At 39.7% G+C, this 19,349-nt stretch overlaps 1 protein-coding gene across 1 annotated transcript; it reads left to right on the forward strand.

The window, feature by feature from the left end:
• Positions 1-467: 467 nt before the first annotated feature.
• On the forward strand, positions 468-17,896 carry LOC113167137 (peptidase inhibitor 16-like). Its single transcript, XM_026367540.1, has 6 exons — positions 468-1,005; positions 13,624-13,774; positions 14,153-14,220; positions 14,314-14,423; positions 15,057-15,148; positions 15,653-17,896. The coding sequence occupies exons 1-6, from the start codon at positions 712-714 to the stop codon at positions 16,141-16,143; spliced, it is 1,206 nt and encodes a 401-aa protein (XP_026223325.1). The 5' UTR covers positions 468-711; the 3' UTR covers positions 16,144-17,896.
• Positions 17,897-19,349: the final 1,453 nt, after the last annotated feature.

Consider the following 19,349-nt stretch of genomic DNA (forward strand, 5'->3'; position numbering starts at 1 on the left):
CTCCGGTCTTGGTTTTTGTCTTGACACAGTATGAATTGTGGACCTAACCACACCTGTGCACAGGGTGTTCACAGTATTGTTTTTTTAAAAAAGGTTTCATAAAAGATGTTTTCACCTTTAACTGTGAGCAGACCGGTATTTTTCAAAGTGACTCTATGTCATATGTTTGTTTCTGAGTGGAATATTGATATTGAATATTGAATCTGAGGTCACTGCGGGTGACAAATAGTGTGTGGGGAAAGAGAAAGAAGCTATTTTGTACCAACAAGCCTGTAGCTATGCAAAAAGCTGAATAGAGATAGAAAGAAGAAGAGAGAGGGAGAGGAGGAGGAGAGAGATCGACAAGGGGAATCTGGAGAGTAAGAGGAGTTTGGGGATGGGGGTGGAGGGTTGTTGTGCGTACCAGTTGGTGCAGTGTCGTGGGTTAGGGTTAGTGAAGTGTGTGCATGTGTGTGTGAGAGGGGAGGATCCTTCCTCCCTTAAAGCCGGGTCAGAAACAGAGAGATCGACAGAGCTGAGAGTGAGAGGCACTGAGGAGGGAACACACACACACACACAGACACACACACACTTTTACTGACTCTTAAAACACACACACAAGACAAGAAACCTTTTGTACACAAAACACAGTTGTTCATCACAAACACACACACTTCACTGGACTCTGGTCTGACCACTTGAGGATACACACCTCAGGATTTTTTTCCCATCATGCACCAGCGGAGTTGTTCGTACCTCCAGGGGGTCTCCTCACAGCAGGGCGCCTCCACTGACCGGACTACACGGGATCGAGCCTCGTGGAGCTCCACGTCAAGGACGGGGTCTGGGTGCCATTGCTTCTGCCCACCAAGGGGAGCTCCTGTCTGGGCATGGCTCCTGCTGGGGGCCCTGGTGGTTCCTGGAGCCTGGAGCTTTCTGAGCGAGGAGCATGAAGAGCTGCTGGTGGAGCTTCACAACCATTACAGAGGACTGGTGTCGCCCAGCGCTGCAGCCATGATGCCTCTGGTAAGACACCTGCACACAAGGCGTGTTCAGGTATAAGCTTCACAGTGATATTATGATGTGACCTAATGTCAGATCCAGAATCATCCTCCCTGACCACAGCTACAGAAATACAGGATGGACAACCTGTAGTAGCCTTTGACTTACTGTGCTGGTCTTTAGTTTATTAATTGAATCTCCCGAGTTGTGTTTTTTGTGAACCAGCTTTTCATAAAAACGCATCCTAGAGCTTCTCTGCAATGACTCAGCTAGATTAAGGACCTGAGAAGCGAGCTGCGTTTGATTTACTGCTTCTACTAATCTCTCCAACAACCTGAGCGACTGAGGAATTTAGAATTCAGTGGAGACTTTTATTGGCACAAGATAGAGGCTGTTTTCACAATAACATGTCATGTTTCTTGACATGAACTAATAAAAAAATACAGCATTAAAACTGTTAAATGAATACAGAATTCTTTCTGTAGTTGATTAAACATTAAACTAATTCTGACCAAACAAACGAATGAAACACAGCTGCTCTGTTTTCTACTACAGCAACAAATCATAAAATCTCAACTTTAACTGAGACTGAAATGAATTTGCACATTAATGAAAGACTTCGATTGAGAAATGTTGGTTATTACTCCTGGGAACTCGACTAATGCAGCTGTAATCTGTGATTTAAGATTCACATTTCATCACGAAGACTCCTTATTATCTTTACACCACAGTTTCCATCCTACAGTTACTGAAACAAATCTGATTCAGTAACTAAATACACTTATTCAAGTACTGTACTCCATTACAATTCAAAGGAAAATATTAATTTTAAGAGCTTTAGTTACTTTGCTCATGCAGATAATAATAAATCCTGAAGCAGTTGTTAGAACTTGAAGGGTTGAAGTCAGCTCCACCTTCACCAGCTGCTGTTTCCGTTTCACTGGGGAACTTTATTTGCAGTGAATTATTATTAATTATTATGATCTTTATGCTATGATATTTTTTTCACCTGTTGAACAAAAGTCAGAACCAGACTTTATGTTATCAACAGCATCACATTTATTTGACAGGTCCTGTCTGTATGTAGATCCACCCAAGTCTGTTGAATACGCTACGGAAGGAAGGCTTTGATTTTAGTTAGCTTTAGCTTGTACTAATACTTGTGTACTTCCACCACCTCTGCACAGTACAGTCTCTCAATGGGCTTTATAGATATTGAAACTATGTCTATAAAACATTTTACTGTTGTCACCCAGTGTGTAATCTATTACTCCTGATACATGAGCCAGTTTCAACACTTATAATTCGGAGGTTGAGTATTTCTACTCTAATTTACACTACAGCTGTAGTTCATCCAGAGAGGGGTGGAACAACGTGACCCAATTAGAAGAGCTTGAGCTGTGAAAAGCAACGTAAAGACATCGTGGAAATGTTTCTGTTTCACGTGTCACTGTGGGGAAGGTTCCAGTCTCCACATCGCTCCACACAGATCTGGTGTTTTCATCTCGTCACTGTAGATATAAGTATAAATTCATTTAAGAGAAAGTAGAAATAATAACAGGGCAGTTAAAACCTGATGGAACAAGGTCAAAAGATGAACAGTTTTAATAGAGGACACAGAGCTACGTGTCTGATCCGTGTCTTCCTGTTGATGCAGCCTCCTGGACCAGGTCAAGTACTGACTGAGACAGTTAACCGACGTAATGAAGGCGTGACTGCAGTTCGTAACACAAAGAAAACTAAACTCGGCTTCCACTCTATTTATCACTCGACATACATTACATTAACATGAAGTCACACCGACTCACTGACTTGTGATTTGATTATGTCATATTTCCTGACTGAGATCCAGTGATGCAGTGGATGGATTCAACATCCACGACAGCACTATAACATACAAAGGCTTTGTTTCCTGTAACACCCAGAATACAAGACAAAACCTTTAAAACCAGGGACACCAGAGCCCCTTGCTACAGTTGTATGTACTGGATTCATTGTTTCCACAGAACGTTAAAAGAATCAGAGATCTTGAATGTCAAACTGCCCCCAGTGGGATTTACAACCACGTTCTCCAACAGACCATAGGTTGTATAAGAACAAATACTTCCTTACAATAATAAATATGTGATTATTGTTGTGGAACTGTCTTTATTATAAAATACTATGTCTCACACTGGACTTGAACGTCCGTCACCTGTGGGAGATTCCTGTGTGTCGTCCTCCCTACACAGATATTTGGCTTAATACTGTAATACGTCATCACTCCTGGAGTCTGGGTTATTATTGTAATCGATGGACGTCTCCATGTCAAAGTGTCACTAACTGACAGTACGATGGAGCTCAGTGGTTTGTTGTGAACCTTTTACTTACACATTAAATCTCCCGACAAAGCCAAACAGACAGCAAAAGTTGGAGACAAACAACGTAAACAGCTAAAATACACATGTCACAAGATCAGAAATAAAATGGATCCATAAATAAACTCATGTTGGAAAAACTTGAACTGACAACACACGATCAGTCTCAAACCACCAACAGAGACTGAGCTCAATGTGCCAAGCATCCAAAATAACCCCAACATCAACAACAATAAGAGAATGCATGTGATTATTTTTAATTAACAGAAGGTTTCAATGAAACTGTTGACGGTGAAGAATTCACAGACCTCAAGACGTCACAGACCGGTTATTATACTTGGAAAGAGACACTACTGTTGAGTTTTACTAATCTAATTCTGTAGCTGAAGCACCACAGATTAGTCATTGGGCTTCATTGTGTAGGGATGATGTGATATCACTGCAGCGAGTCACACTCAAACTATCTGGATGCATCAAACTATAGGAAAGAAGAAAATAGGTGTTATTTATTGCATGAACAGAAACTTTACCATAAGTTGTTCCATTTATAATCTGATTGACATGAAGACACTTGTTTTTAGTTTTATAACAGCAATAACCAAATTACTGTGAGCTAGAAAATACTAGAGAAGCTTGAAATAGGCTCATATTTCCTTTCACTGTGTCATTAGGAAAATCAATCTGAACATGGATAAATCAATAAACTACACAGTAAAAACTAATAAGCTACTGTACTGCTTTGCTGACTTTGGTCTTATTCCACATTCTACATATTCTACACAGGAGACAGGAGAAACTCGGCCTGATTCTGCACGGACGTCATCTATAACATATTTCTTCTCCATCCACAGTTTGTTTGAATTGTCTCCAGGTGTTAGTTGCTTTTTCTTTTCTGTCGTGTTGGTTCACAGTGTAACAGAGTTGACTTTGTCTAAAACATCTGTGTATAAAGGTGCTAATGCAGACGTGACGGGGTCGAGACCACGTGTTGTGATAAAAGAGGAAGGAGACAGTAAAAAAGAAGAAGAGGGACGTAGACGTGGAGGAAGGAAGTCTGAGCTGTTGTGTTTGTCCAGTCACTCGTGTATAAGTCAAGTCAGTTTTATTTTTAAAGCACTTTTCATAATAACAAAGTGTTTCACATTGGTAAAAAAGCAAATTGATTAATATTATTAGATCTGATGAACTAAACTAAACTTGACAAACTGCTCCATAACTCCCTCTGTTGTTAGACCATCAAATCAGAAAAAGAAAAACTACCAAAGAGAGGAAGAAACCTCTGGAAGCGCCACAGAGGAGGGATCCCTGTTCCAGGACGGACAGACAGTTGCCACATGTACAGAGCACAACTTGTCCCAGAACCAGAGCACGTACCAAATCATTATACAACAAAAAGTGAAAACACACAGACTCTGGCACAGTTCACTGGATTGGTCGTGTTGTTTTCCTTTTGTTTCTGATTTTTGTGTTTTCATGATGAAACCAGCTTAGACTTGATTCTCTAGTTATTTCTTATGTCCTGAAGATTCACTTAAGGTCTTTAGGAGCCTCGTTTGTTGATGGTCTGAATTAAAGTCAATCTTTCAGAGGTTCTGAAGAACAACTTTCTGTTTGTTGTGATGCTGCTTCGAACTTCAGGATTACTTGTAGCTCTCGGTTGGAGCTGTGAGGGACCTGAGGGCCAGATAATAAATGTCGGTTTTGTGTTTTGTAGCTTCAGACAGGTCGGGGCCAGCTGGTTGTTTTAGTTTGGTCGATGGACCAGAGAGAAGCTGAAGGTTTAACTCTTTGTGGGGGTGTATAGACGACTGACTATGCCCTTATGGACATAGTTTTAGAGCTGGTAGCGGATTTTTCCATTTCAGGATTAAAGTCGTGACGTTAACACTCACAATGGGGTAAGAACAGTGTAGCTGATTCCCTTCTGGAGTTATACATTGAAAAATTAGCATTTTTGAGCCACCGTTAAGTTCGTACCTAAACTTTAGTTTTTTGGGGTTGTGGCCTTTCAAAACATGGATGACCAACACTTTCTGCTGTCTTTAAACGCCTCACAACACAGTGGACCTACACTCTGTTAAATGACAGACTGATTCATGTTCCGTCGATTTTTATGTAGCAACATCAAAAATTCTATTTGTCTGATACTTTGGATCAAACACCGCAAATGCTAATTCAACCCTGTCTCCTAAAAGTTATTTTCCCATGCATCAGAAATCTGTTTTGTAGCAAACGTAACTGCAACTGAATTACATTTACTATTTACATAATGAGGGTATACGACAATTAACATAAATGTCAAATTACAAATTGATGTAAACATATCAATAAAATTTACCCACACAAAGTTTTCTTCTCTGCCAAAATATCCTTCCAATACAACATCCAGTTTTGTGACTGAAGTGTTATTAAACTTTTTATGGTTGGGTTTAGGCACTTACAGCACTTGGTTGGAGAAAGATTATGGTCTGGCTTAATAGTTGTTGCTTAAACCCAACCACATACGGAGCTCTGGTCTCACAGTTCTGCATTTTGTACGCCCTCCATCCATCATGGAACTTGTTTTACATTAATAAATGTAGAATTATCCATTCAAAAATATGTTGTATCAGAGCAGAATTATTACGATGAGATTAATTTGCAGTTCAGTTGCATAGAAACTGAAATTTTTATGAGACAGGTTTGAACTGATGACATCACCACAATGATTCCTGCACTAGGTTTAAGGTATTTTTTGCTTCACTCAACCAAATTCCACTTCCTTCCATCCCCTAGAGGTCCCTGGATTTTACCTCCATTCCCCCCAAAAAATACATTTCTATACAATCAATCTGCATGATAAACATTTAAATGACAAGTTGTGAAAATGTATGTTTATACACAGGCAACTTATTTTCATCCACAAAAAAAATCTGATCTACAACTTCCTGTTTTCTTTTTGCAATAATCAAACATCCAGTTTTGTGACTCCATGTTTTTAAAAGGTTTTTATGGCTAGGTTCAGACACTCACAGCACTGGGTTAGGTTCAGAGAACTATTATCACTAACATCTTTATTAAAATTTAAACAACCCTCTAACCCTCACCAAACAGTTTTTTTGCCTACTATCTCAGACTCTGGAGTCAAACTTTGGTCTGTGGTTTGTCAGTCCTGCACTATAGATTCCCTCCATTCACTCCAACCCTCTCGTTCCATTAACAGACGTACAGATCTTTATTCATTTAATATAAGGAGGTTCACAACACGTATTACATGAAATAATGAAATAATTATTTTATATTTATGTTCACTATAAAAACTTGATTACAGCTTCAGTTAAGTTGTTTAGAAACGTGATTTCCACCTCCACAACTGTCCTTCATTCTCCATTAGCCAGCCACCATCAGTTTCTGTGTTTGTACAGTATGTTTCCTTTCACTCCAAGCCTGATATAAAGTTCTCTGTTGTGAGCCCCTGCTAGTTGGTTGAACTTTGTACTTAGTCTCCAACCAATATTTATTAATGGTGTTGTTTAAAGCAACATTTTCAACCCCCTACTGATTAATAAAGAATGTTAATTATTTGCATTTTTCAAAAATGATTTTTTTTTCTGCATATTTGATAGTGCAGCCATCATCAGCTAGAAGTTACTCAATATTAATACATATAAGTATTCATAGATAATGTTGCACTGGCATCCTCTGCCATCAGTTCTTCTATGCAACAGTATAACTGTGGTTTTCAGGTTTCTTCAGGTAATGCAACCTTCAATACTTTCAATGCTTTATGGCTTTTAGCAACTTGTCCAGCTACAAAATGCTTAAAGCAGCGTGTTCCAGTGTTGATTTAAGGTAGTCAGAGCATGCAAATTAGGATTTCATTCATACAGTGAAATGTGTAAATGAATGTTCTTTAACTTTTCTATTATTTCAACAAAGCAGAAATACTAATAACTAATAATAAAATAATTAATTATCCTTCATGGATTTGTTTATGAATTCATTTGTTATTTATGAATAAATGAATGTTGGTTTTATTATAACAGCCTGTTATAAAAAAAAAAAAGGTTATCACATCAACTTTTTTCTATTACTTTCATAGTGCAATACAGAGTAAAGCTGTGTCAAAGTGCAGCCTGCCAGCATGGGTACAAACAGGTTTTTTATTGACCTAAATTTTATTTCTCACTACTTTTATTTTTATTTGTCAGCAGTGGTTTTAAATGAACTTTTTTCCAGCTGATGAATATTACACACAATTAGAGACGATCGATGGCACAGATCCATTTCAATAACCTCCCTCTGCAGATTTAGTGCCTTATTTATTAATTCTCTCAGACCACTAACTGTCTCCTAACACAAAACACTTGTATGCAAAGGTTATCAAATTCTAATCATCCCATTTCTTTTTACGAAACAAGCCCATTAAGAGGAACCAGAAACACTGAGCAAATCCAGGCCTGGGTTCCAGGAACAGACGGGTGTTTCCCTTTGCAGACTCCCTCCACTTAATAACATGAGTGTTAGAAGAGAAACGCAGCAGCGAAATCATCGCAGACAGGGAGGGAGTCAGTGCTCAGGGTTGAGCAACCGAGAAGGATGACTGTTGGGAAAGAGCTGAGAGATGAGGAGGCAGGAGACAATGTTTAGATAGAGAGAGATGAAAATTAGGTAGTGACTGAAAGAGCACCCTGAGGACTTTGTGTGTGTGTGTTTATGTGTGCAAGTCTCGGCCTGGTCCTGCCAGTATGGAGGCCCCACTGGGACATTTCTATGTTCATACAGTATGTTTCTTTCTGCCTTTCAGATGAACTACAGAAAAAGAGAGAACGGTCGAGGGCAGAGAGAGAGAAAGAAGGAGGGAGGAATAGGAAGGGGGCGCAAGGAATAGGAAGGAAGCTAGAGTGTTAGATGGCAGAAAGAGGAGAAGAATTTGGGACTTAGCGATTAGAAGAGATGGAGAGAAAAGGAAGAGAAAGACAGAAGGAAAGAGTAAAAACAAAAGAGAGGAAAGGAAACAAGAAAAATAGGAAAGAGCAAAAGACAGCGGGAGGTCTGTGTTGAACTGGGAGGAAATTACAGGGAATAGATTTGTGTTTTTGTTGGCTGCAAAAGTTTCTGCAGAATTTAAAGTATGGTTATTTCCATCAGATACGGTTCAGAAACTGGAGACTAACTAGTTCAGGTAAATCCAATCAAAACCGGAACCTGAGGCTGAAACTGGAACACAAACACTATGTCGACACAAGGCCACACATCGTACAGTCGCTGCTCCCTCTCCTCTGCTGCATATTTCAAATCTGTGAGGGTCAAGTTACCCTTTAAACAAGCTCCAACCTTCCTGCTGAGATTCATATTAAAACAGTCAGTGTGATCACCGCCTCAGAGTCTGAAACTGAACCAGGAAATCAGACCTGCAGAGAAAGAATGTAGATCCCCTCAGCAGGAGATACTGTAATACTGCAGTTCAGCAATTTACTCTGGTCAAATGTTTGTTCTGTGAAATTTCATCATCTGTACTCCAGTTTGATTCTCATTATCGCTGCTTGGAAACCAATAAAACAAAGCCAGAGGAAAGATTTTCCTCCGCAGCTAGAGTGGAATTTACTGTACATGTAAAATGTGCTCGCAGCCAACTGGGTCTCCATCGTGGAGGAGTTCTGGAAAACATCTGTTAGTTCATCAGAGACACATCAGGCTTCAGTGAACCATCTCAGTTCTCACAAGGTCTGATAAGACTGAAGCCTGGCTACAGAGAAAACTGACAAAAACCAAATGTCCACTCACAAAACATTGAGATCAATAAAGAAACGGATTGTAAATAGTGCAGTTATATAAAATACAGTAAAACTAAACAATACCGCCATCGTTTAAGAGGATGAACACACATCCATCTAGTTTTGTCTGTGGTTGCAGAACTGTACATGTCAGGGAGTGCATCTTATTTTAATGTTTGAAAAAATAAAGACATCTGTGAACAAAGAACATTCAGGGCAACAGCAGAATAAAATTCAAACATGACTCATGACTCGTGACCTGTCATGGTTTCAGGGGGATGTGACTCTCTCACCTTTTCAGTCAGTTTTGTATTTGCAAATTGAAAATGTGAATAAAACAGCTTCATGGAAACACATCCTATTATACAAGATGTAGTGACTGAAACTTACAAACAGCTCATCTGAGCAGATGACAGGGTTAGAAAGTACAATAGCACGTTAACATAAACCAGCTTCTACAACCACAGGTGAACACAACACACTAAAAACCACTAGGGTGTTTAAACCATAATAATATCAAAAACTAAAATGATACATAAACATGCACAACGGATTCACACAACAACCACTTCAGATGGACTTGACTGGACTGGAAGAATCAAAATCATGTCAATGAAAGGTTTCAGGTATTTGTAGTACTGTAGAGAACCAGGTCATTTATGTCAGATGTGGAGAGATGTGTAGTAATTAATAAACAGGAGGGCTGCACTTCTTTGCTGTGCTGCCTTCAGATGCTGCAGGGATTTAAGGAACGTATTTTGCTCTTGTGGACAACTGCTCTGCTCCTATCTGTGCACTGTGTGTGCTGACTCTGCACCAAAACACACAGATGAGCAAAGCAAATCTTCATGTCAGGAAAGGAACGCTGCATTTTGAGTTACAGCAAAAAACCCAAGCATGGGAGCCCAAACCCGGTCCCCAAGAGTTACTGTCCTACCCACTGCTGGTTACCGGTCAGGTGTATTCAGCCAATCAAAAGCTGTAAGTGCAGGGCTGGTTGGAAAACAAGTTGAAGTGGCAGATTTGAACCTGGGTCTTTCTACCTGTGAGGCTAACCACCAAACAAAAGATTGGCAAAATCAAAATGGGTGTTAAACACTAAACATTAGGGAAAAGGAGACAAATGATGACCTCTTTGTTTTTTCATATGATAGAGCAGTGTACAGGGAACATGTCGACTTAACTAGAAAACTGTACAGTAGATATATATTATTAGTGAACAGTATATTCTCTAGTTTACAGGAGGTACTACACGCAGCTGAACCATGATTGTTCCAGAACAGAACAGAAACACAATCAGCTGTTTACAGAGCTGATGACCTCTATAGTCCACCAGTTGTGTGTGTTACTATGTGACAACACAGTCATAACACAGACCAGATGTTGAGAGAGCCTGGAGAGGGCCAGGAATGTGAAGGAGACCCCTGACTATTGTTAGTGTTGTGTGTCATCACTGGACAAATAAACACACACACACACACACACACACACACACACACACACACACACACACACACACACACACAAAGGACATTAAACTCTCCGTCCACAGTGTCGTTGTCCATTCTTCTAGGTCTTTAGCAACAACGATTCAAATCACGAGATGAAGACAACAGGCTGCGTTAAAGACGTTAACAAATACAGAACTAACTGTAAAATACTTTCTGAGCCTGAGTGATGCAGGAGTGCTTTGGATAACGAACAACAATGAACAAGTTACTGGACGGGCTGCCCCCTCGATTTGATACCATCGCACAGTCATGACAGAAGATGCGAGACATAAATAAACATCTACAAACAGCATCAGCAAAGATATAACGTTCTAAACCACAGCACAGGACACGTTTTAACCACCATCATTTGTCTATTTCACCACTATAATCTCCTGTGAGACCAGGAGCAGCGTTGACATGAGAGATGAGGGACTTTTCCCATTGGATCAGTGATGCAGTGTGAAAAACATAAAGCATCAGTGAGACAGAGAGAGAGATTGGACTGTTACTGACGACAGCCAGGACCTACATCCATTGTCCTAATGGCTCTTCCCATTAAGGGGCTCAGCCGTCACTGGGTGAGAGGGGTGGACACCCTGGACAGGTCCATCACAGGGGACACATCATTTACAAGAGACAATTCTGTTTACACCTGGTATTAAGATGAGATCAGATCACCAGTGAACAGACACCAAGACAGCTTGTGATGGGATCAGTCAAACCACGGACCACATCTCATTTGAAGTGTAGGTCCTTCTGGGTTACGATTAGCTGTCCTCCTTTTAGGATTCTTCTTTATTTTTATTCCACTACAATTCAGAGGAAAATACTGCATTAAAGTGTCAGACTGATGTTCAGAGAGAGCTCCTTCTCAGTGGAGTACTTTGGAATTTAGAGCATCTACTTCATTTGAAGTTGTACTTCTACTTGTAGCAGGGAAAGTACTTGCACTTTTACTTGAGTACTGAGTTTGTACTTTGTGTACTTCAATATCATTTGTTTTTAGTCAGCTCCAGTCGTTTGTTTCCACAGCCAAACCTCAGCATGTTTAAAATAGTAAATGAAGTATTTCCTCATCAGTAAATAAAATATAAGTCACTGTGGGATGAAGATGCTTTATGAAAAATTGTCACGCTTTAAAAACCTTGTGACACGGACTTGTTCCAGGTTTCAGATGTCTCCCGGTAGTTAAAGTGATTTTCTCTCTAAATGTCTCACATGGTTTCATTTAAGTGACTGCTTGAGATCAAAAGAGGTAAAATGATGCAGTATTTCAGAGAGAAGAGTTTGTGTTGAGGAACTTTTAGTTTGTGTTTCCTCCCCAGTGAACCAGCAGTTAACGATCTGATCATGTTCTGTTTAATGATTTATTCTTCAGGAGCCAAGAGCTTTTACTTTTTTATACATTTTCCTTATAATGATACTTATGTACTTTGACTTGAGTAGGATTTTTAAGTATAACCTGAGGCTAAAAGACCGTTTTACTGCCTAAGTCATGATTTCATCAAAGTTCATTTCAGTCTGTAACCCCCCACTAAAAATAGTAACGACTCTAACTTTAAGATTTATCACATAACAGAACATTAAAAATGCTGGTGTTTGTAGCACACACACTTCATATCAGATAAGGTGAGTTAGTTTGTAGGTGGTTGTGCTTTGCTGTTAAAGCCAAATGCGAGATAGGAAGGAAATATGTACCTCAGACATGGTGGAAGGTCCAGCTGTGGTGAGGATCAATAAGAGGACGAGGATCAGAGTGTTTCCTCTCGTTTTTATCTGTCTGTAAAGGAAACAGGAGGAATAATGCAACAATATTTAATGTGACATGTCTTTGGATGAGTGTGGGGTCATGACAGTGATTTCCTGACTCATGGGGTCAGGGGTCAAACATGGGGTCAAACACAATGTGCTGTTGATAAATCAAAATGTTTCTATATTTCCAACTGCACATTTCCTTAATTATGTATTAATTGTCAGCACAAGACAAACATCCATCCTGATGTCGCGGAAAATATTCAAATCATTCTTTAGACCAGTGAGTGATTTAATAATGTAGAGACCTTATTTAATAATCACAAAACAACTCTAAACTCTATTTGTGCAGCAATTTCACTGAAACGGCTTCAGGGCTGTTTACAGGCAATAAAACACACGACAAATCAGGAGCAGCTGCACAATAAAATATAAAGCTAATTAAAAGCAGGTTTAAGAGCAGGAAAAAGAAAATTCAACAGGGATATGAAATGATACTCACATGATGAAACTTATTAACAAGTACAAAGCTTCATGTATGATGCAGAACATGGAGGTTCGACTCCAACACGACCACTGTTCAGGAAAGGATGAGTGGTTCCAGCTCTCGTGTGTTTATTCTGTCTAGAATGTTAAAAGCAGAAAGAAAGCGAAATGATTGGGGGCTATAAACACAAAGATCAAACTTTCTTTGAGCTTGTTTCAGATTTATGGTCTTCATTCCTGTTCGTCAGCTGGACCCAGTGGAAGAAATGAAACGCTGCGTTCAATTAGAACTTGGAACTTGGAATTCTATACTTCACAACTGGCTCTGTAGAGGGGAATTTGGTGTCATTGAACATGAAAAACAAATCATTTCAACTCAAGGCTCCTTCACTTTAGTTGTAGCGCTGATCAGCTTATGAATCCACGACTGTTTATCACGACTCAGCCCTGTGGTTTGCTTTACGTTCATTCAAATGAAGGCAGAATTCCTGAAAACACATTTCTAATGTCACTGATATGCAAGGGAACAGGACTCTGAGTCCAAGAAACCATATCAGAGTCTGAAGGGGGGGCAGGTCTTCAGGTCCTGATTACTGCTGATTACCTGGACCAGGTGGTTCCCAGAGGTTTAAGCCTTCTCTGGTGAACACAGTAAATATTAAACATGCTAAACATGTTTAATATTGCCACTGTTAGCATGCTGATGCATTTAGCTTAGCTTTAATCACTATTGTTCATTGTCCAGAATTTTTGCATTTTCCAAAACCGTTCTTAATAAACTCTCATGGTTTTCTGCAGAAATGGGACCCAAATCTGAAGCTAGTCGCAGAGGGCTACGCTGCTAAATGTATTTGGAACCACAACCCAGACCTGGAAGACACCGGAGAGAATCTGTTTGCCGGCACGGGGTCTCTGGACCCTCGGGAGGCTATGGAGAAGTGGTTTCTGGGTGAGTCTGGTTCATCAGAGGCCTGTTTCTTAGCAGGCCACCGTTCTTGGATTCTTCGGGGAACACAAACCCCACTCCACCAAAAGGCTCATGTTGCTCTGTAACTGCTGGATGTTTAGGTTGTTATTTCACAAAGAACATTTTAATATATCAGAGCGGAAGAAGCATCGGTGTCGATGATACATTTGATAAAAGCTGCTTCAGTTTGAGATTCTATTACTGATACTATAAAAAGACCACATGTGGAAGTGCCCCTGGTGAAGACACTGAACCCCGGACCCTTGGCCCCCAAGGGGATTAATAAAAGATCAATCAATCAATGAATTAATTACTACACTAAGCTGATGTGCTGTGTTCTAATGTGACTGATCTCTGTAGAACATCTGGACTACGACTTCCAGAACAACACCTGTGATGAAGATAAGATGTGTGGACACTACACACAGGTCAAATACTAACACACACAGACACATACAGTATTTATACACACACGAGTATCTCAGGACTGGATCTGGACTGTGTGTGTGTGTGTGTTACAGATGGTGTGGGCAGACACACACAGAGTCGGCTGTGCTTATCACCTCTGTAACAGCATGGAGGGACTTGAATGGGAGAGAGTCTCCTTTCTCGTCTGCAACTACTACCCACCGTAAGTAATACTACTTACTACTACTACTATTACAGTATTACCACTGTTGCAATAATGCAAAAACTAACAAACACTTCTGCTACTACTGCACTTTTTAATACTACTAATACTGCTTCTACTACTACAGAACTAGTTTTTTATTACTGTTATATACAAATGTTACTACCACCATCACCACTACTGCTTTTTGTACAACTACTGACACTAGTACCAATAATACACTACCACTACTTTAACATCTGTTAAAGTACTATTTCCATCTACTTCTATCACTACATCTTTTACTAAGAAGAATAACTACAAGTGGTGTTGCTGGTAGTAAGCAGCTGTTTCTACCTCTACTACAGTTTTGACTGATGATTTTAACTAGTACTTTGTACTTTCTACTTTCACAACTACAAATATTACTCCTCTGGCAGCAGTACCAGTTTTACTGTAGCTGGACAACAGCTCCCCCTTGTGGGCAGACAGTAATAATGGTCTTCACAGTGTTTGTGTGTTGATTTAACAGCACACACCTCTGTTGAGGAATAAATCTGAATTCAACACGGTCATGATTTAGTCATTATCCTTCAGTCTGTGTGTTCATGGTTAACAGGGATATTAGGTCATAATGTGCCTGTGTGTTTGCAGGGGAAACTACGAAGGGGAGAGGCCGTACGTAGAAGGCGACTGGTGCTCCAGATGTCCTGAAAAACTCCAGAAATGTGAAAACAACCTGTGTGGTAGGACGTTAGACTCACAGTGCATGGACCAGATTATCTGGGGAAACCGGTTTTGGAGTAAATCTGCCCTGTATCTCACTCCAGCAGCAGTTTCTGATGAACAATCACAGCTTCTGCTTTTCTTTGTTGTGTGGATCTGAATATCTTGATGTTTTAAACATTCTAAACTACGAGAAACTGTAAAGGCCAGTTTCACTATTTTATAGATCAAACACTTGACAATAATCTTTAGCTGCAGCCATAACGTCCACTGTTACTTTATTAATCCTGCAAACTGTACTTAAGTACAACTTTGAGGTACTTGTACTCCACTCAAATACGTTTTTGTGATAAATCAGATTTTCGCTGGTTCTCTCCTTGAATCTCTACATGAACTAAACTTAATCAAACCTGAACATTAACAATAACTAGTTCACTGTGCTGGTATTTGTGTACTTTGTATGTACTTAGTCTTTCAACTTGAGAAAATTATAAACAATACGTTTCTTCTGTTGTGTTTTTAAGTTGCGGACACTGAGGAGGAAGAGGGTGACGAAGAGCTTGAAGGAGACGGGACAGTTCTTCCACCTCTAGCAACAACTGATGTCTTCCTCCTGCCTGAAGAGGAGGAAAAGACAGAGGAGGGGGAGAATGTTGTTCCTCCTGTGACAACTGATATCCTGCCTCTCACCACTACTACAACTACTCCCAGTACTCCCAGTATCACCACCTCTGCCATCACCACAACCACCACTTCCAAGCCCACTGAACAGGACTCTGAGGACCCCCAAGCTCCAGCCACACCTTCCCTGAGCACTCATCCTTCAAACATCCCTTCAACAACAACACAGGGAAAGAAGAAGATGAAAACAACAGAGAAGAAAAGCGAAGGAGAAAATAAACAGGACATAGAACAAATCATAGTCCCGAACAAAAACAGTAAGAGTGCTGGTTCAGTACCTTTACTTTCTCTCCCCTTAGCCGGATTGACTGGGATCCTCACTCTGAGGGTGTGAGGACGTGGGAGACTAGAAGATCACCTCACTGTACCAGGCCTGGATTGACTGCACATGACCTTGTTAGTCCACCTCTCGGTAACAAACCGTTTCCTTTCTCCACCCTTCAGAGAAAAATGGTTCAATTCATATTTCACACTCATCAGAAACAGCTGCTGTTCTCAAAACGTGTGCATGTAGTCTGGACTGAGATCTGGGTCAAATAACGTTCACATAACCTGCTTCAACCAAAAAACAACAACAGATATTTAGTTTTCAAATAAAGAAGGAACATGTGCATCATGTGCTGCTACATTAGGGACAATGTGGATTTCTGACCTTTCCCATCGGAACTGATCAAACTGTCAGTGCGTCTTTGCACAGATTAGAAGAACGTGACATGAGAAAATGAATATGGATGCTGTTTATGTATTAAACCAGAGTGTGGGAGTGGTTAGCTTAGCTTAGCATCAAGGCTGCACAGCGCTTGTGATGTGCTTTTTTCCTTTGTGTCCTGTATGTGACAATTTGAACTAAATGAAAAGAACCATGTTACTGATTAGAATGTGCAAACCTCTTTGGATTTTGCATCTTAGTACTCACATTCATATGTCCTGCATACTGTTAATGAGGAGGATTACCTCATTAAGTGTAATGTGGAGTGGATCTTAATGTAGAGAGCCAGATGGCAGATGTGGCGGCACAGAAGCTCCAGTTTTGCCATCACTTCCATTGGAACCATTGCGAGTCATTTAGCGTACTTTGCTGAACCAGGAAGAAATCACAACTGCCTTGAGACCAATGACGCCATCTTTAGTAATCTTGCCTACAAAGGCCTGATGATTGTTTCTCCAAATGGTGGCCGTAGTGTAGTCAGTGAGAATACATCCAGACTTACTTGAACAGAAACACTAGAGATGGGCAGTGATTCAGAGGCTTGATGTCCCCTTTCCTAGAGCTAGAATACCCGTGTACTGAATGTACACATGGATCATGGATCCTTTACTGGACCTTTTGTTCCACTTACAAATAAGTATGTTTCCTCAAGTGCTGGGTACAAAATCAACATTTGGAGAAAGTTTTACTATTTACTAGCTTGAAGCACATTTAACTAAAGTGAACAGTATATCATATACTAACGATAGCGTCACAAAATGATCAATAAACTACTGAAACTGTCTGAAGAGTTTCAACCAAAACTGTTCCAAAGCAAAGAAGCAGGAGCTTAAACCACTGACATGTTTAATTTGGTGTAAATAGACTCAGCTACTCGTCACAGAGCTCTGCTTCCTTTTTTTAATACTGACAACCAAAAACCAACCAAGTGTTGTGAAGAGCGGCTCCTCTCACACTGAACAACGCCCTCAGATCGCTCTTTATGTTTGATTTGCAGAACATCGTTTGTATCTGCAGCGTGAACGTGGCATCATCATTTCTATATTTCTATTTAAATGTACAGTTTGATCAAGTGGAAAAATCACAGAAAAGACCAAAGGAGTGAGAGACATTTAATGTGTTTTAGTGTTTAGTTTTTGCAGCAGGAATTAATGCTGCACAGTCTTTTAGTTTCAAACTGACAAACCTGCTTCTTCTTTGATCTTTTTCACAAATATATATCTACTGGACAACGTATATTATCTCAGACTGGAACTACGACTGCAGAGTCTTTAATAATTTACACTGTCTTAGGTTACAGGAAATTACCATAACTACAGTATCTTCAATAACTTTAGCAAAGTGCTGTAAATGTCTGTATATAAGATTAATAATGAAATAAACCTCATTTCTTCTTTTTGACAACACGAGTGGCTCTTTTTTAATCTCTAAGATGCAGTTTTAATATTTTTCTGGACTGATGAACTAAACCTGATTAATTTTATGTTATTATTGAGATTATATTATAAATACAGTTTCAGTGGACAGTTTAATAGGTTGTAAAAACAGATTAAAACAGTTTGAGCATGAATAATTGAAGTTTTACAACTGCACAACCAGGAGCCGAACACATCGGGCCATTTGCAGCCTGATGACTGGCCACATGGTGGCGCTATTATACTACTATTATAACATTTAGAGTTTCTGAGCTACTGTATAATAACATAAATAAAACCTCCGCCTGTGGTGTGTTTGTGTTGAAACTTTCACTTTCCAAGGTTCCTCAAAGTGTAAATACTGCAGGTAATAGTCCGGGCGTTTCCTTTTTCAAGTGTGTCTTAAAACATCAATCAGGTGTTTGAACACTGAAACAGTTTTGTTTGCTATAATCAGTTCATACCAACCTTTAGGAGAGAGAGAGTCAATCATTTACTTAAAGTGGACAAACCCAGTTTACTAGAATCATTTAAAGCTTTTAAATGTTCACTGTTAGAAAATCACCAGCGTCACTGAAGTACACTCCTTTATGGAGCTCCTCTAGCAGTTGTGACCAACTCCTGCTCGTTTTCCAACCTTCCTGCACTTATAGCTTCTGATTGGACAAACACAGTTGATCCAGGTAATGAGTAGTGGGCAGGGATAGTTGGAAAACAAGCAGGACAGTGTGTCTCGAGGACCACGACTCATTACCCCAGTTTTGTTGTCTTTTCATTAAAAGACAAAGCTCCAACGTCTTTCAAGAAAACTGATCCATTAATAAGGAAAAACCATCATAGCTTTACATTTCTATCTCAGCGAGGTCCATCTCATATCCTTTATCCTTTAATCCTGAAGGTGTTGATTATTTGAATAATATATGGGCACATTTTCTATGAGGTAATAAATAGGTTTCCTAAACTGCAGAAATGAAAAAGGAGAAGAGCAGGAGAGTGTGAGGAGCGCAGGCTGAAAGAAAGAGAAAAGGTTCGGATTAAAAGATTAAAAAGGCAAAGAAAGGTGAAACTAATGAAAAAGATCAAATGCAAACATGGAGGAGAGAGATGTGGAGAGAAATTTAAACGGAGGGAGAGAGAATAGTTGAAATATTCACTGCTAACTGCTCTTACCACTCTCAGGTTATTCTGGTTCTACATGTGCTTCAAATCTGCACAGTAAGAATCTGTGTGCAGCTCGTCCTGCTGCTAAACAGCATTCTGTTCTTCTATTAAAATGATCTAGTCTGACTGAATTTCTCTTTTACTTTGTTCTTTTCTCTGTCCATCATTCTCTGTTCCCTTGTTAGTACAGAAATTAAAAGTACGCATTTCACAGCAGATGTCATCTATAACTGAGTTTTTATTTTTATTTTGTGT

The sequence above is a fragment of the Anabas testudineus genome, chromosome 7 (assembly GCF_900324465.2).
Source record: "Anabas testudineus chromosome 7, fAnaTes1.2, whole genome shotgun sequence".
Taxonomy (NCBI): domain Eukaryota; kingdom Metazoa; phylum Chordata; class Actinopteri; order Anabantiformes; family Anabantidae; genus Anabas; species Anabas testudineus.

Bases quoted from the DNA above. Each gene is read 5' to 3' on its own strand.
- LOC113167137 (XM_026367540.1), top strand. From the start codon at position 712: ATGCACCAGCGGAGTTGTTCGTACCTCCAGGGGGTCTCCTCACAGCAG. The intron at 1,006-13,623 runs GTAAGACACCTG...GGTTTTCTGCAG, and splicing joins CTGCAGCCATGATGCCTCTG to AAATGGGACCCAAATCTGAA. The intron at 14,221-14,313 runs GTCAAATACTAA...TGTGTGTTACAG, and splicing joins TGTGTGGACACTACACACAG to ATGGTGTGGGCAGACACACA.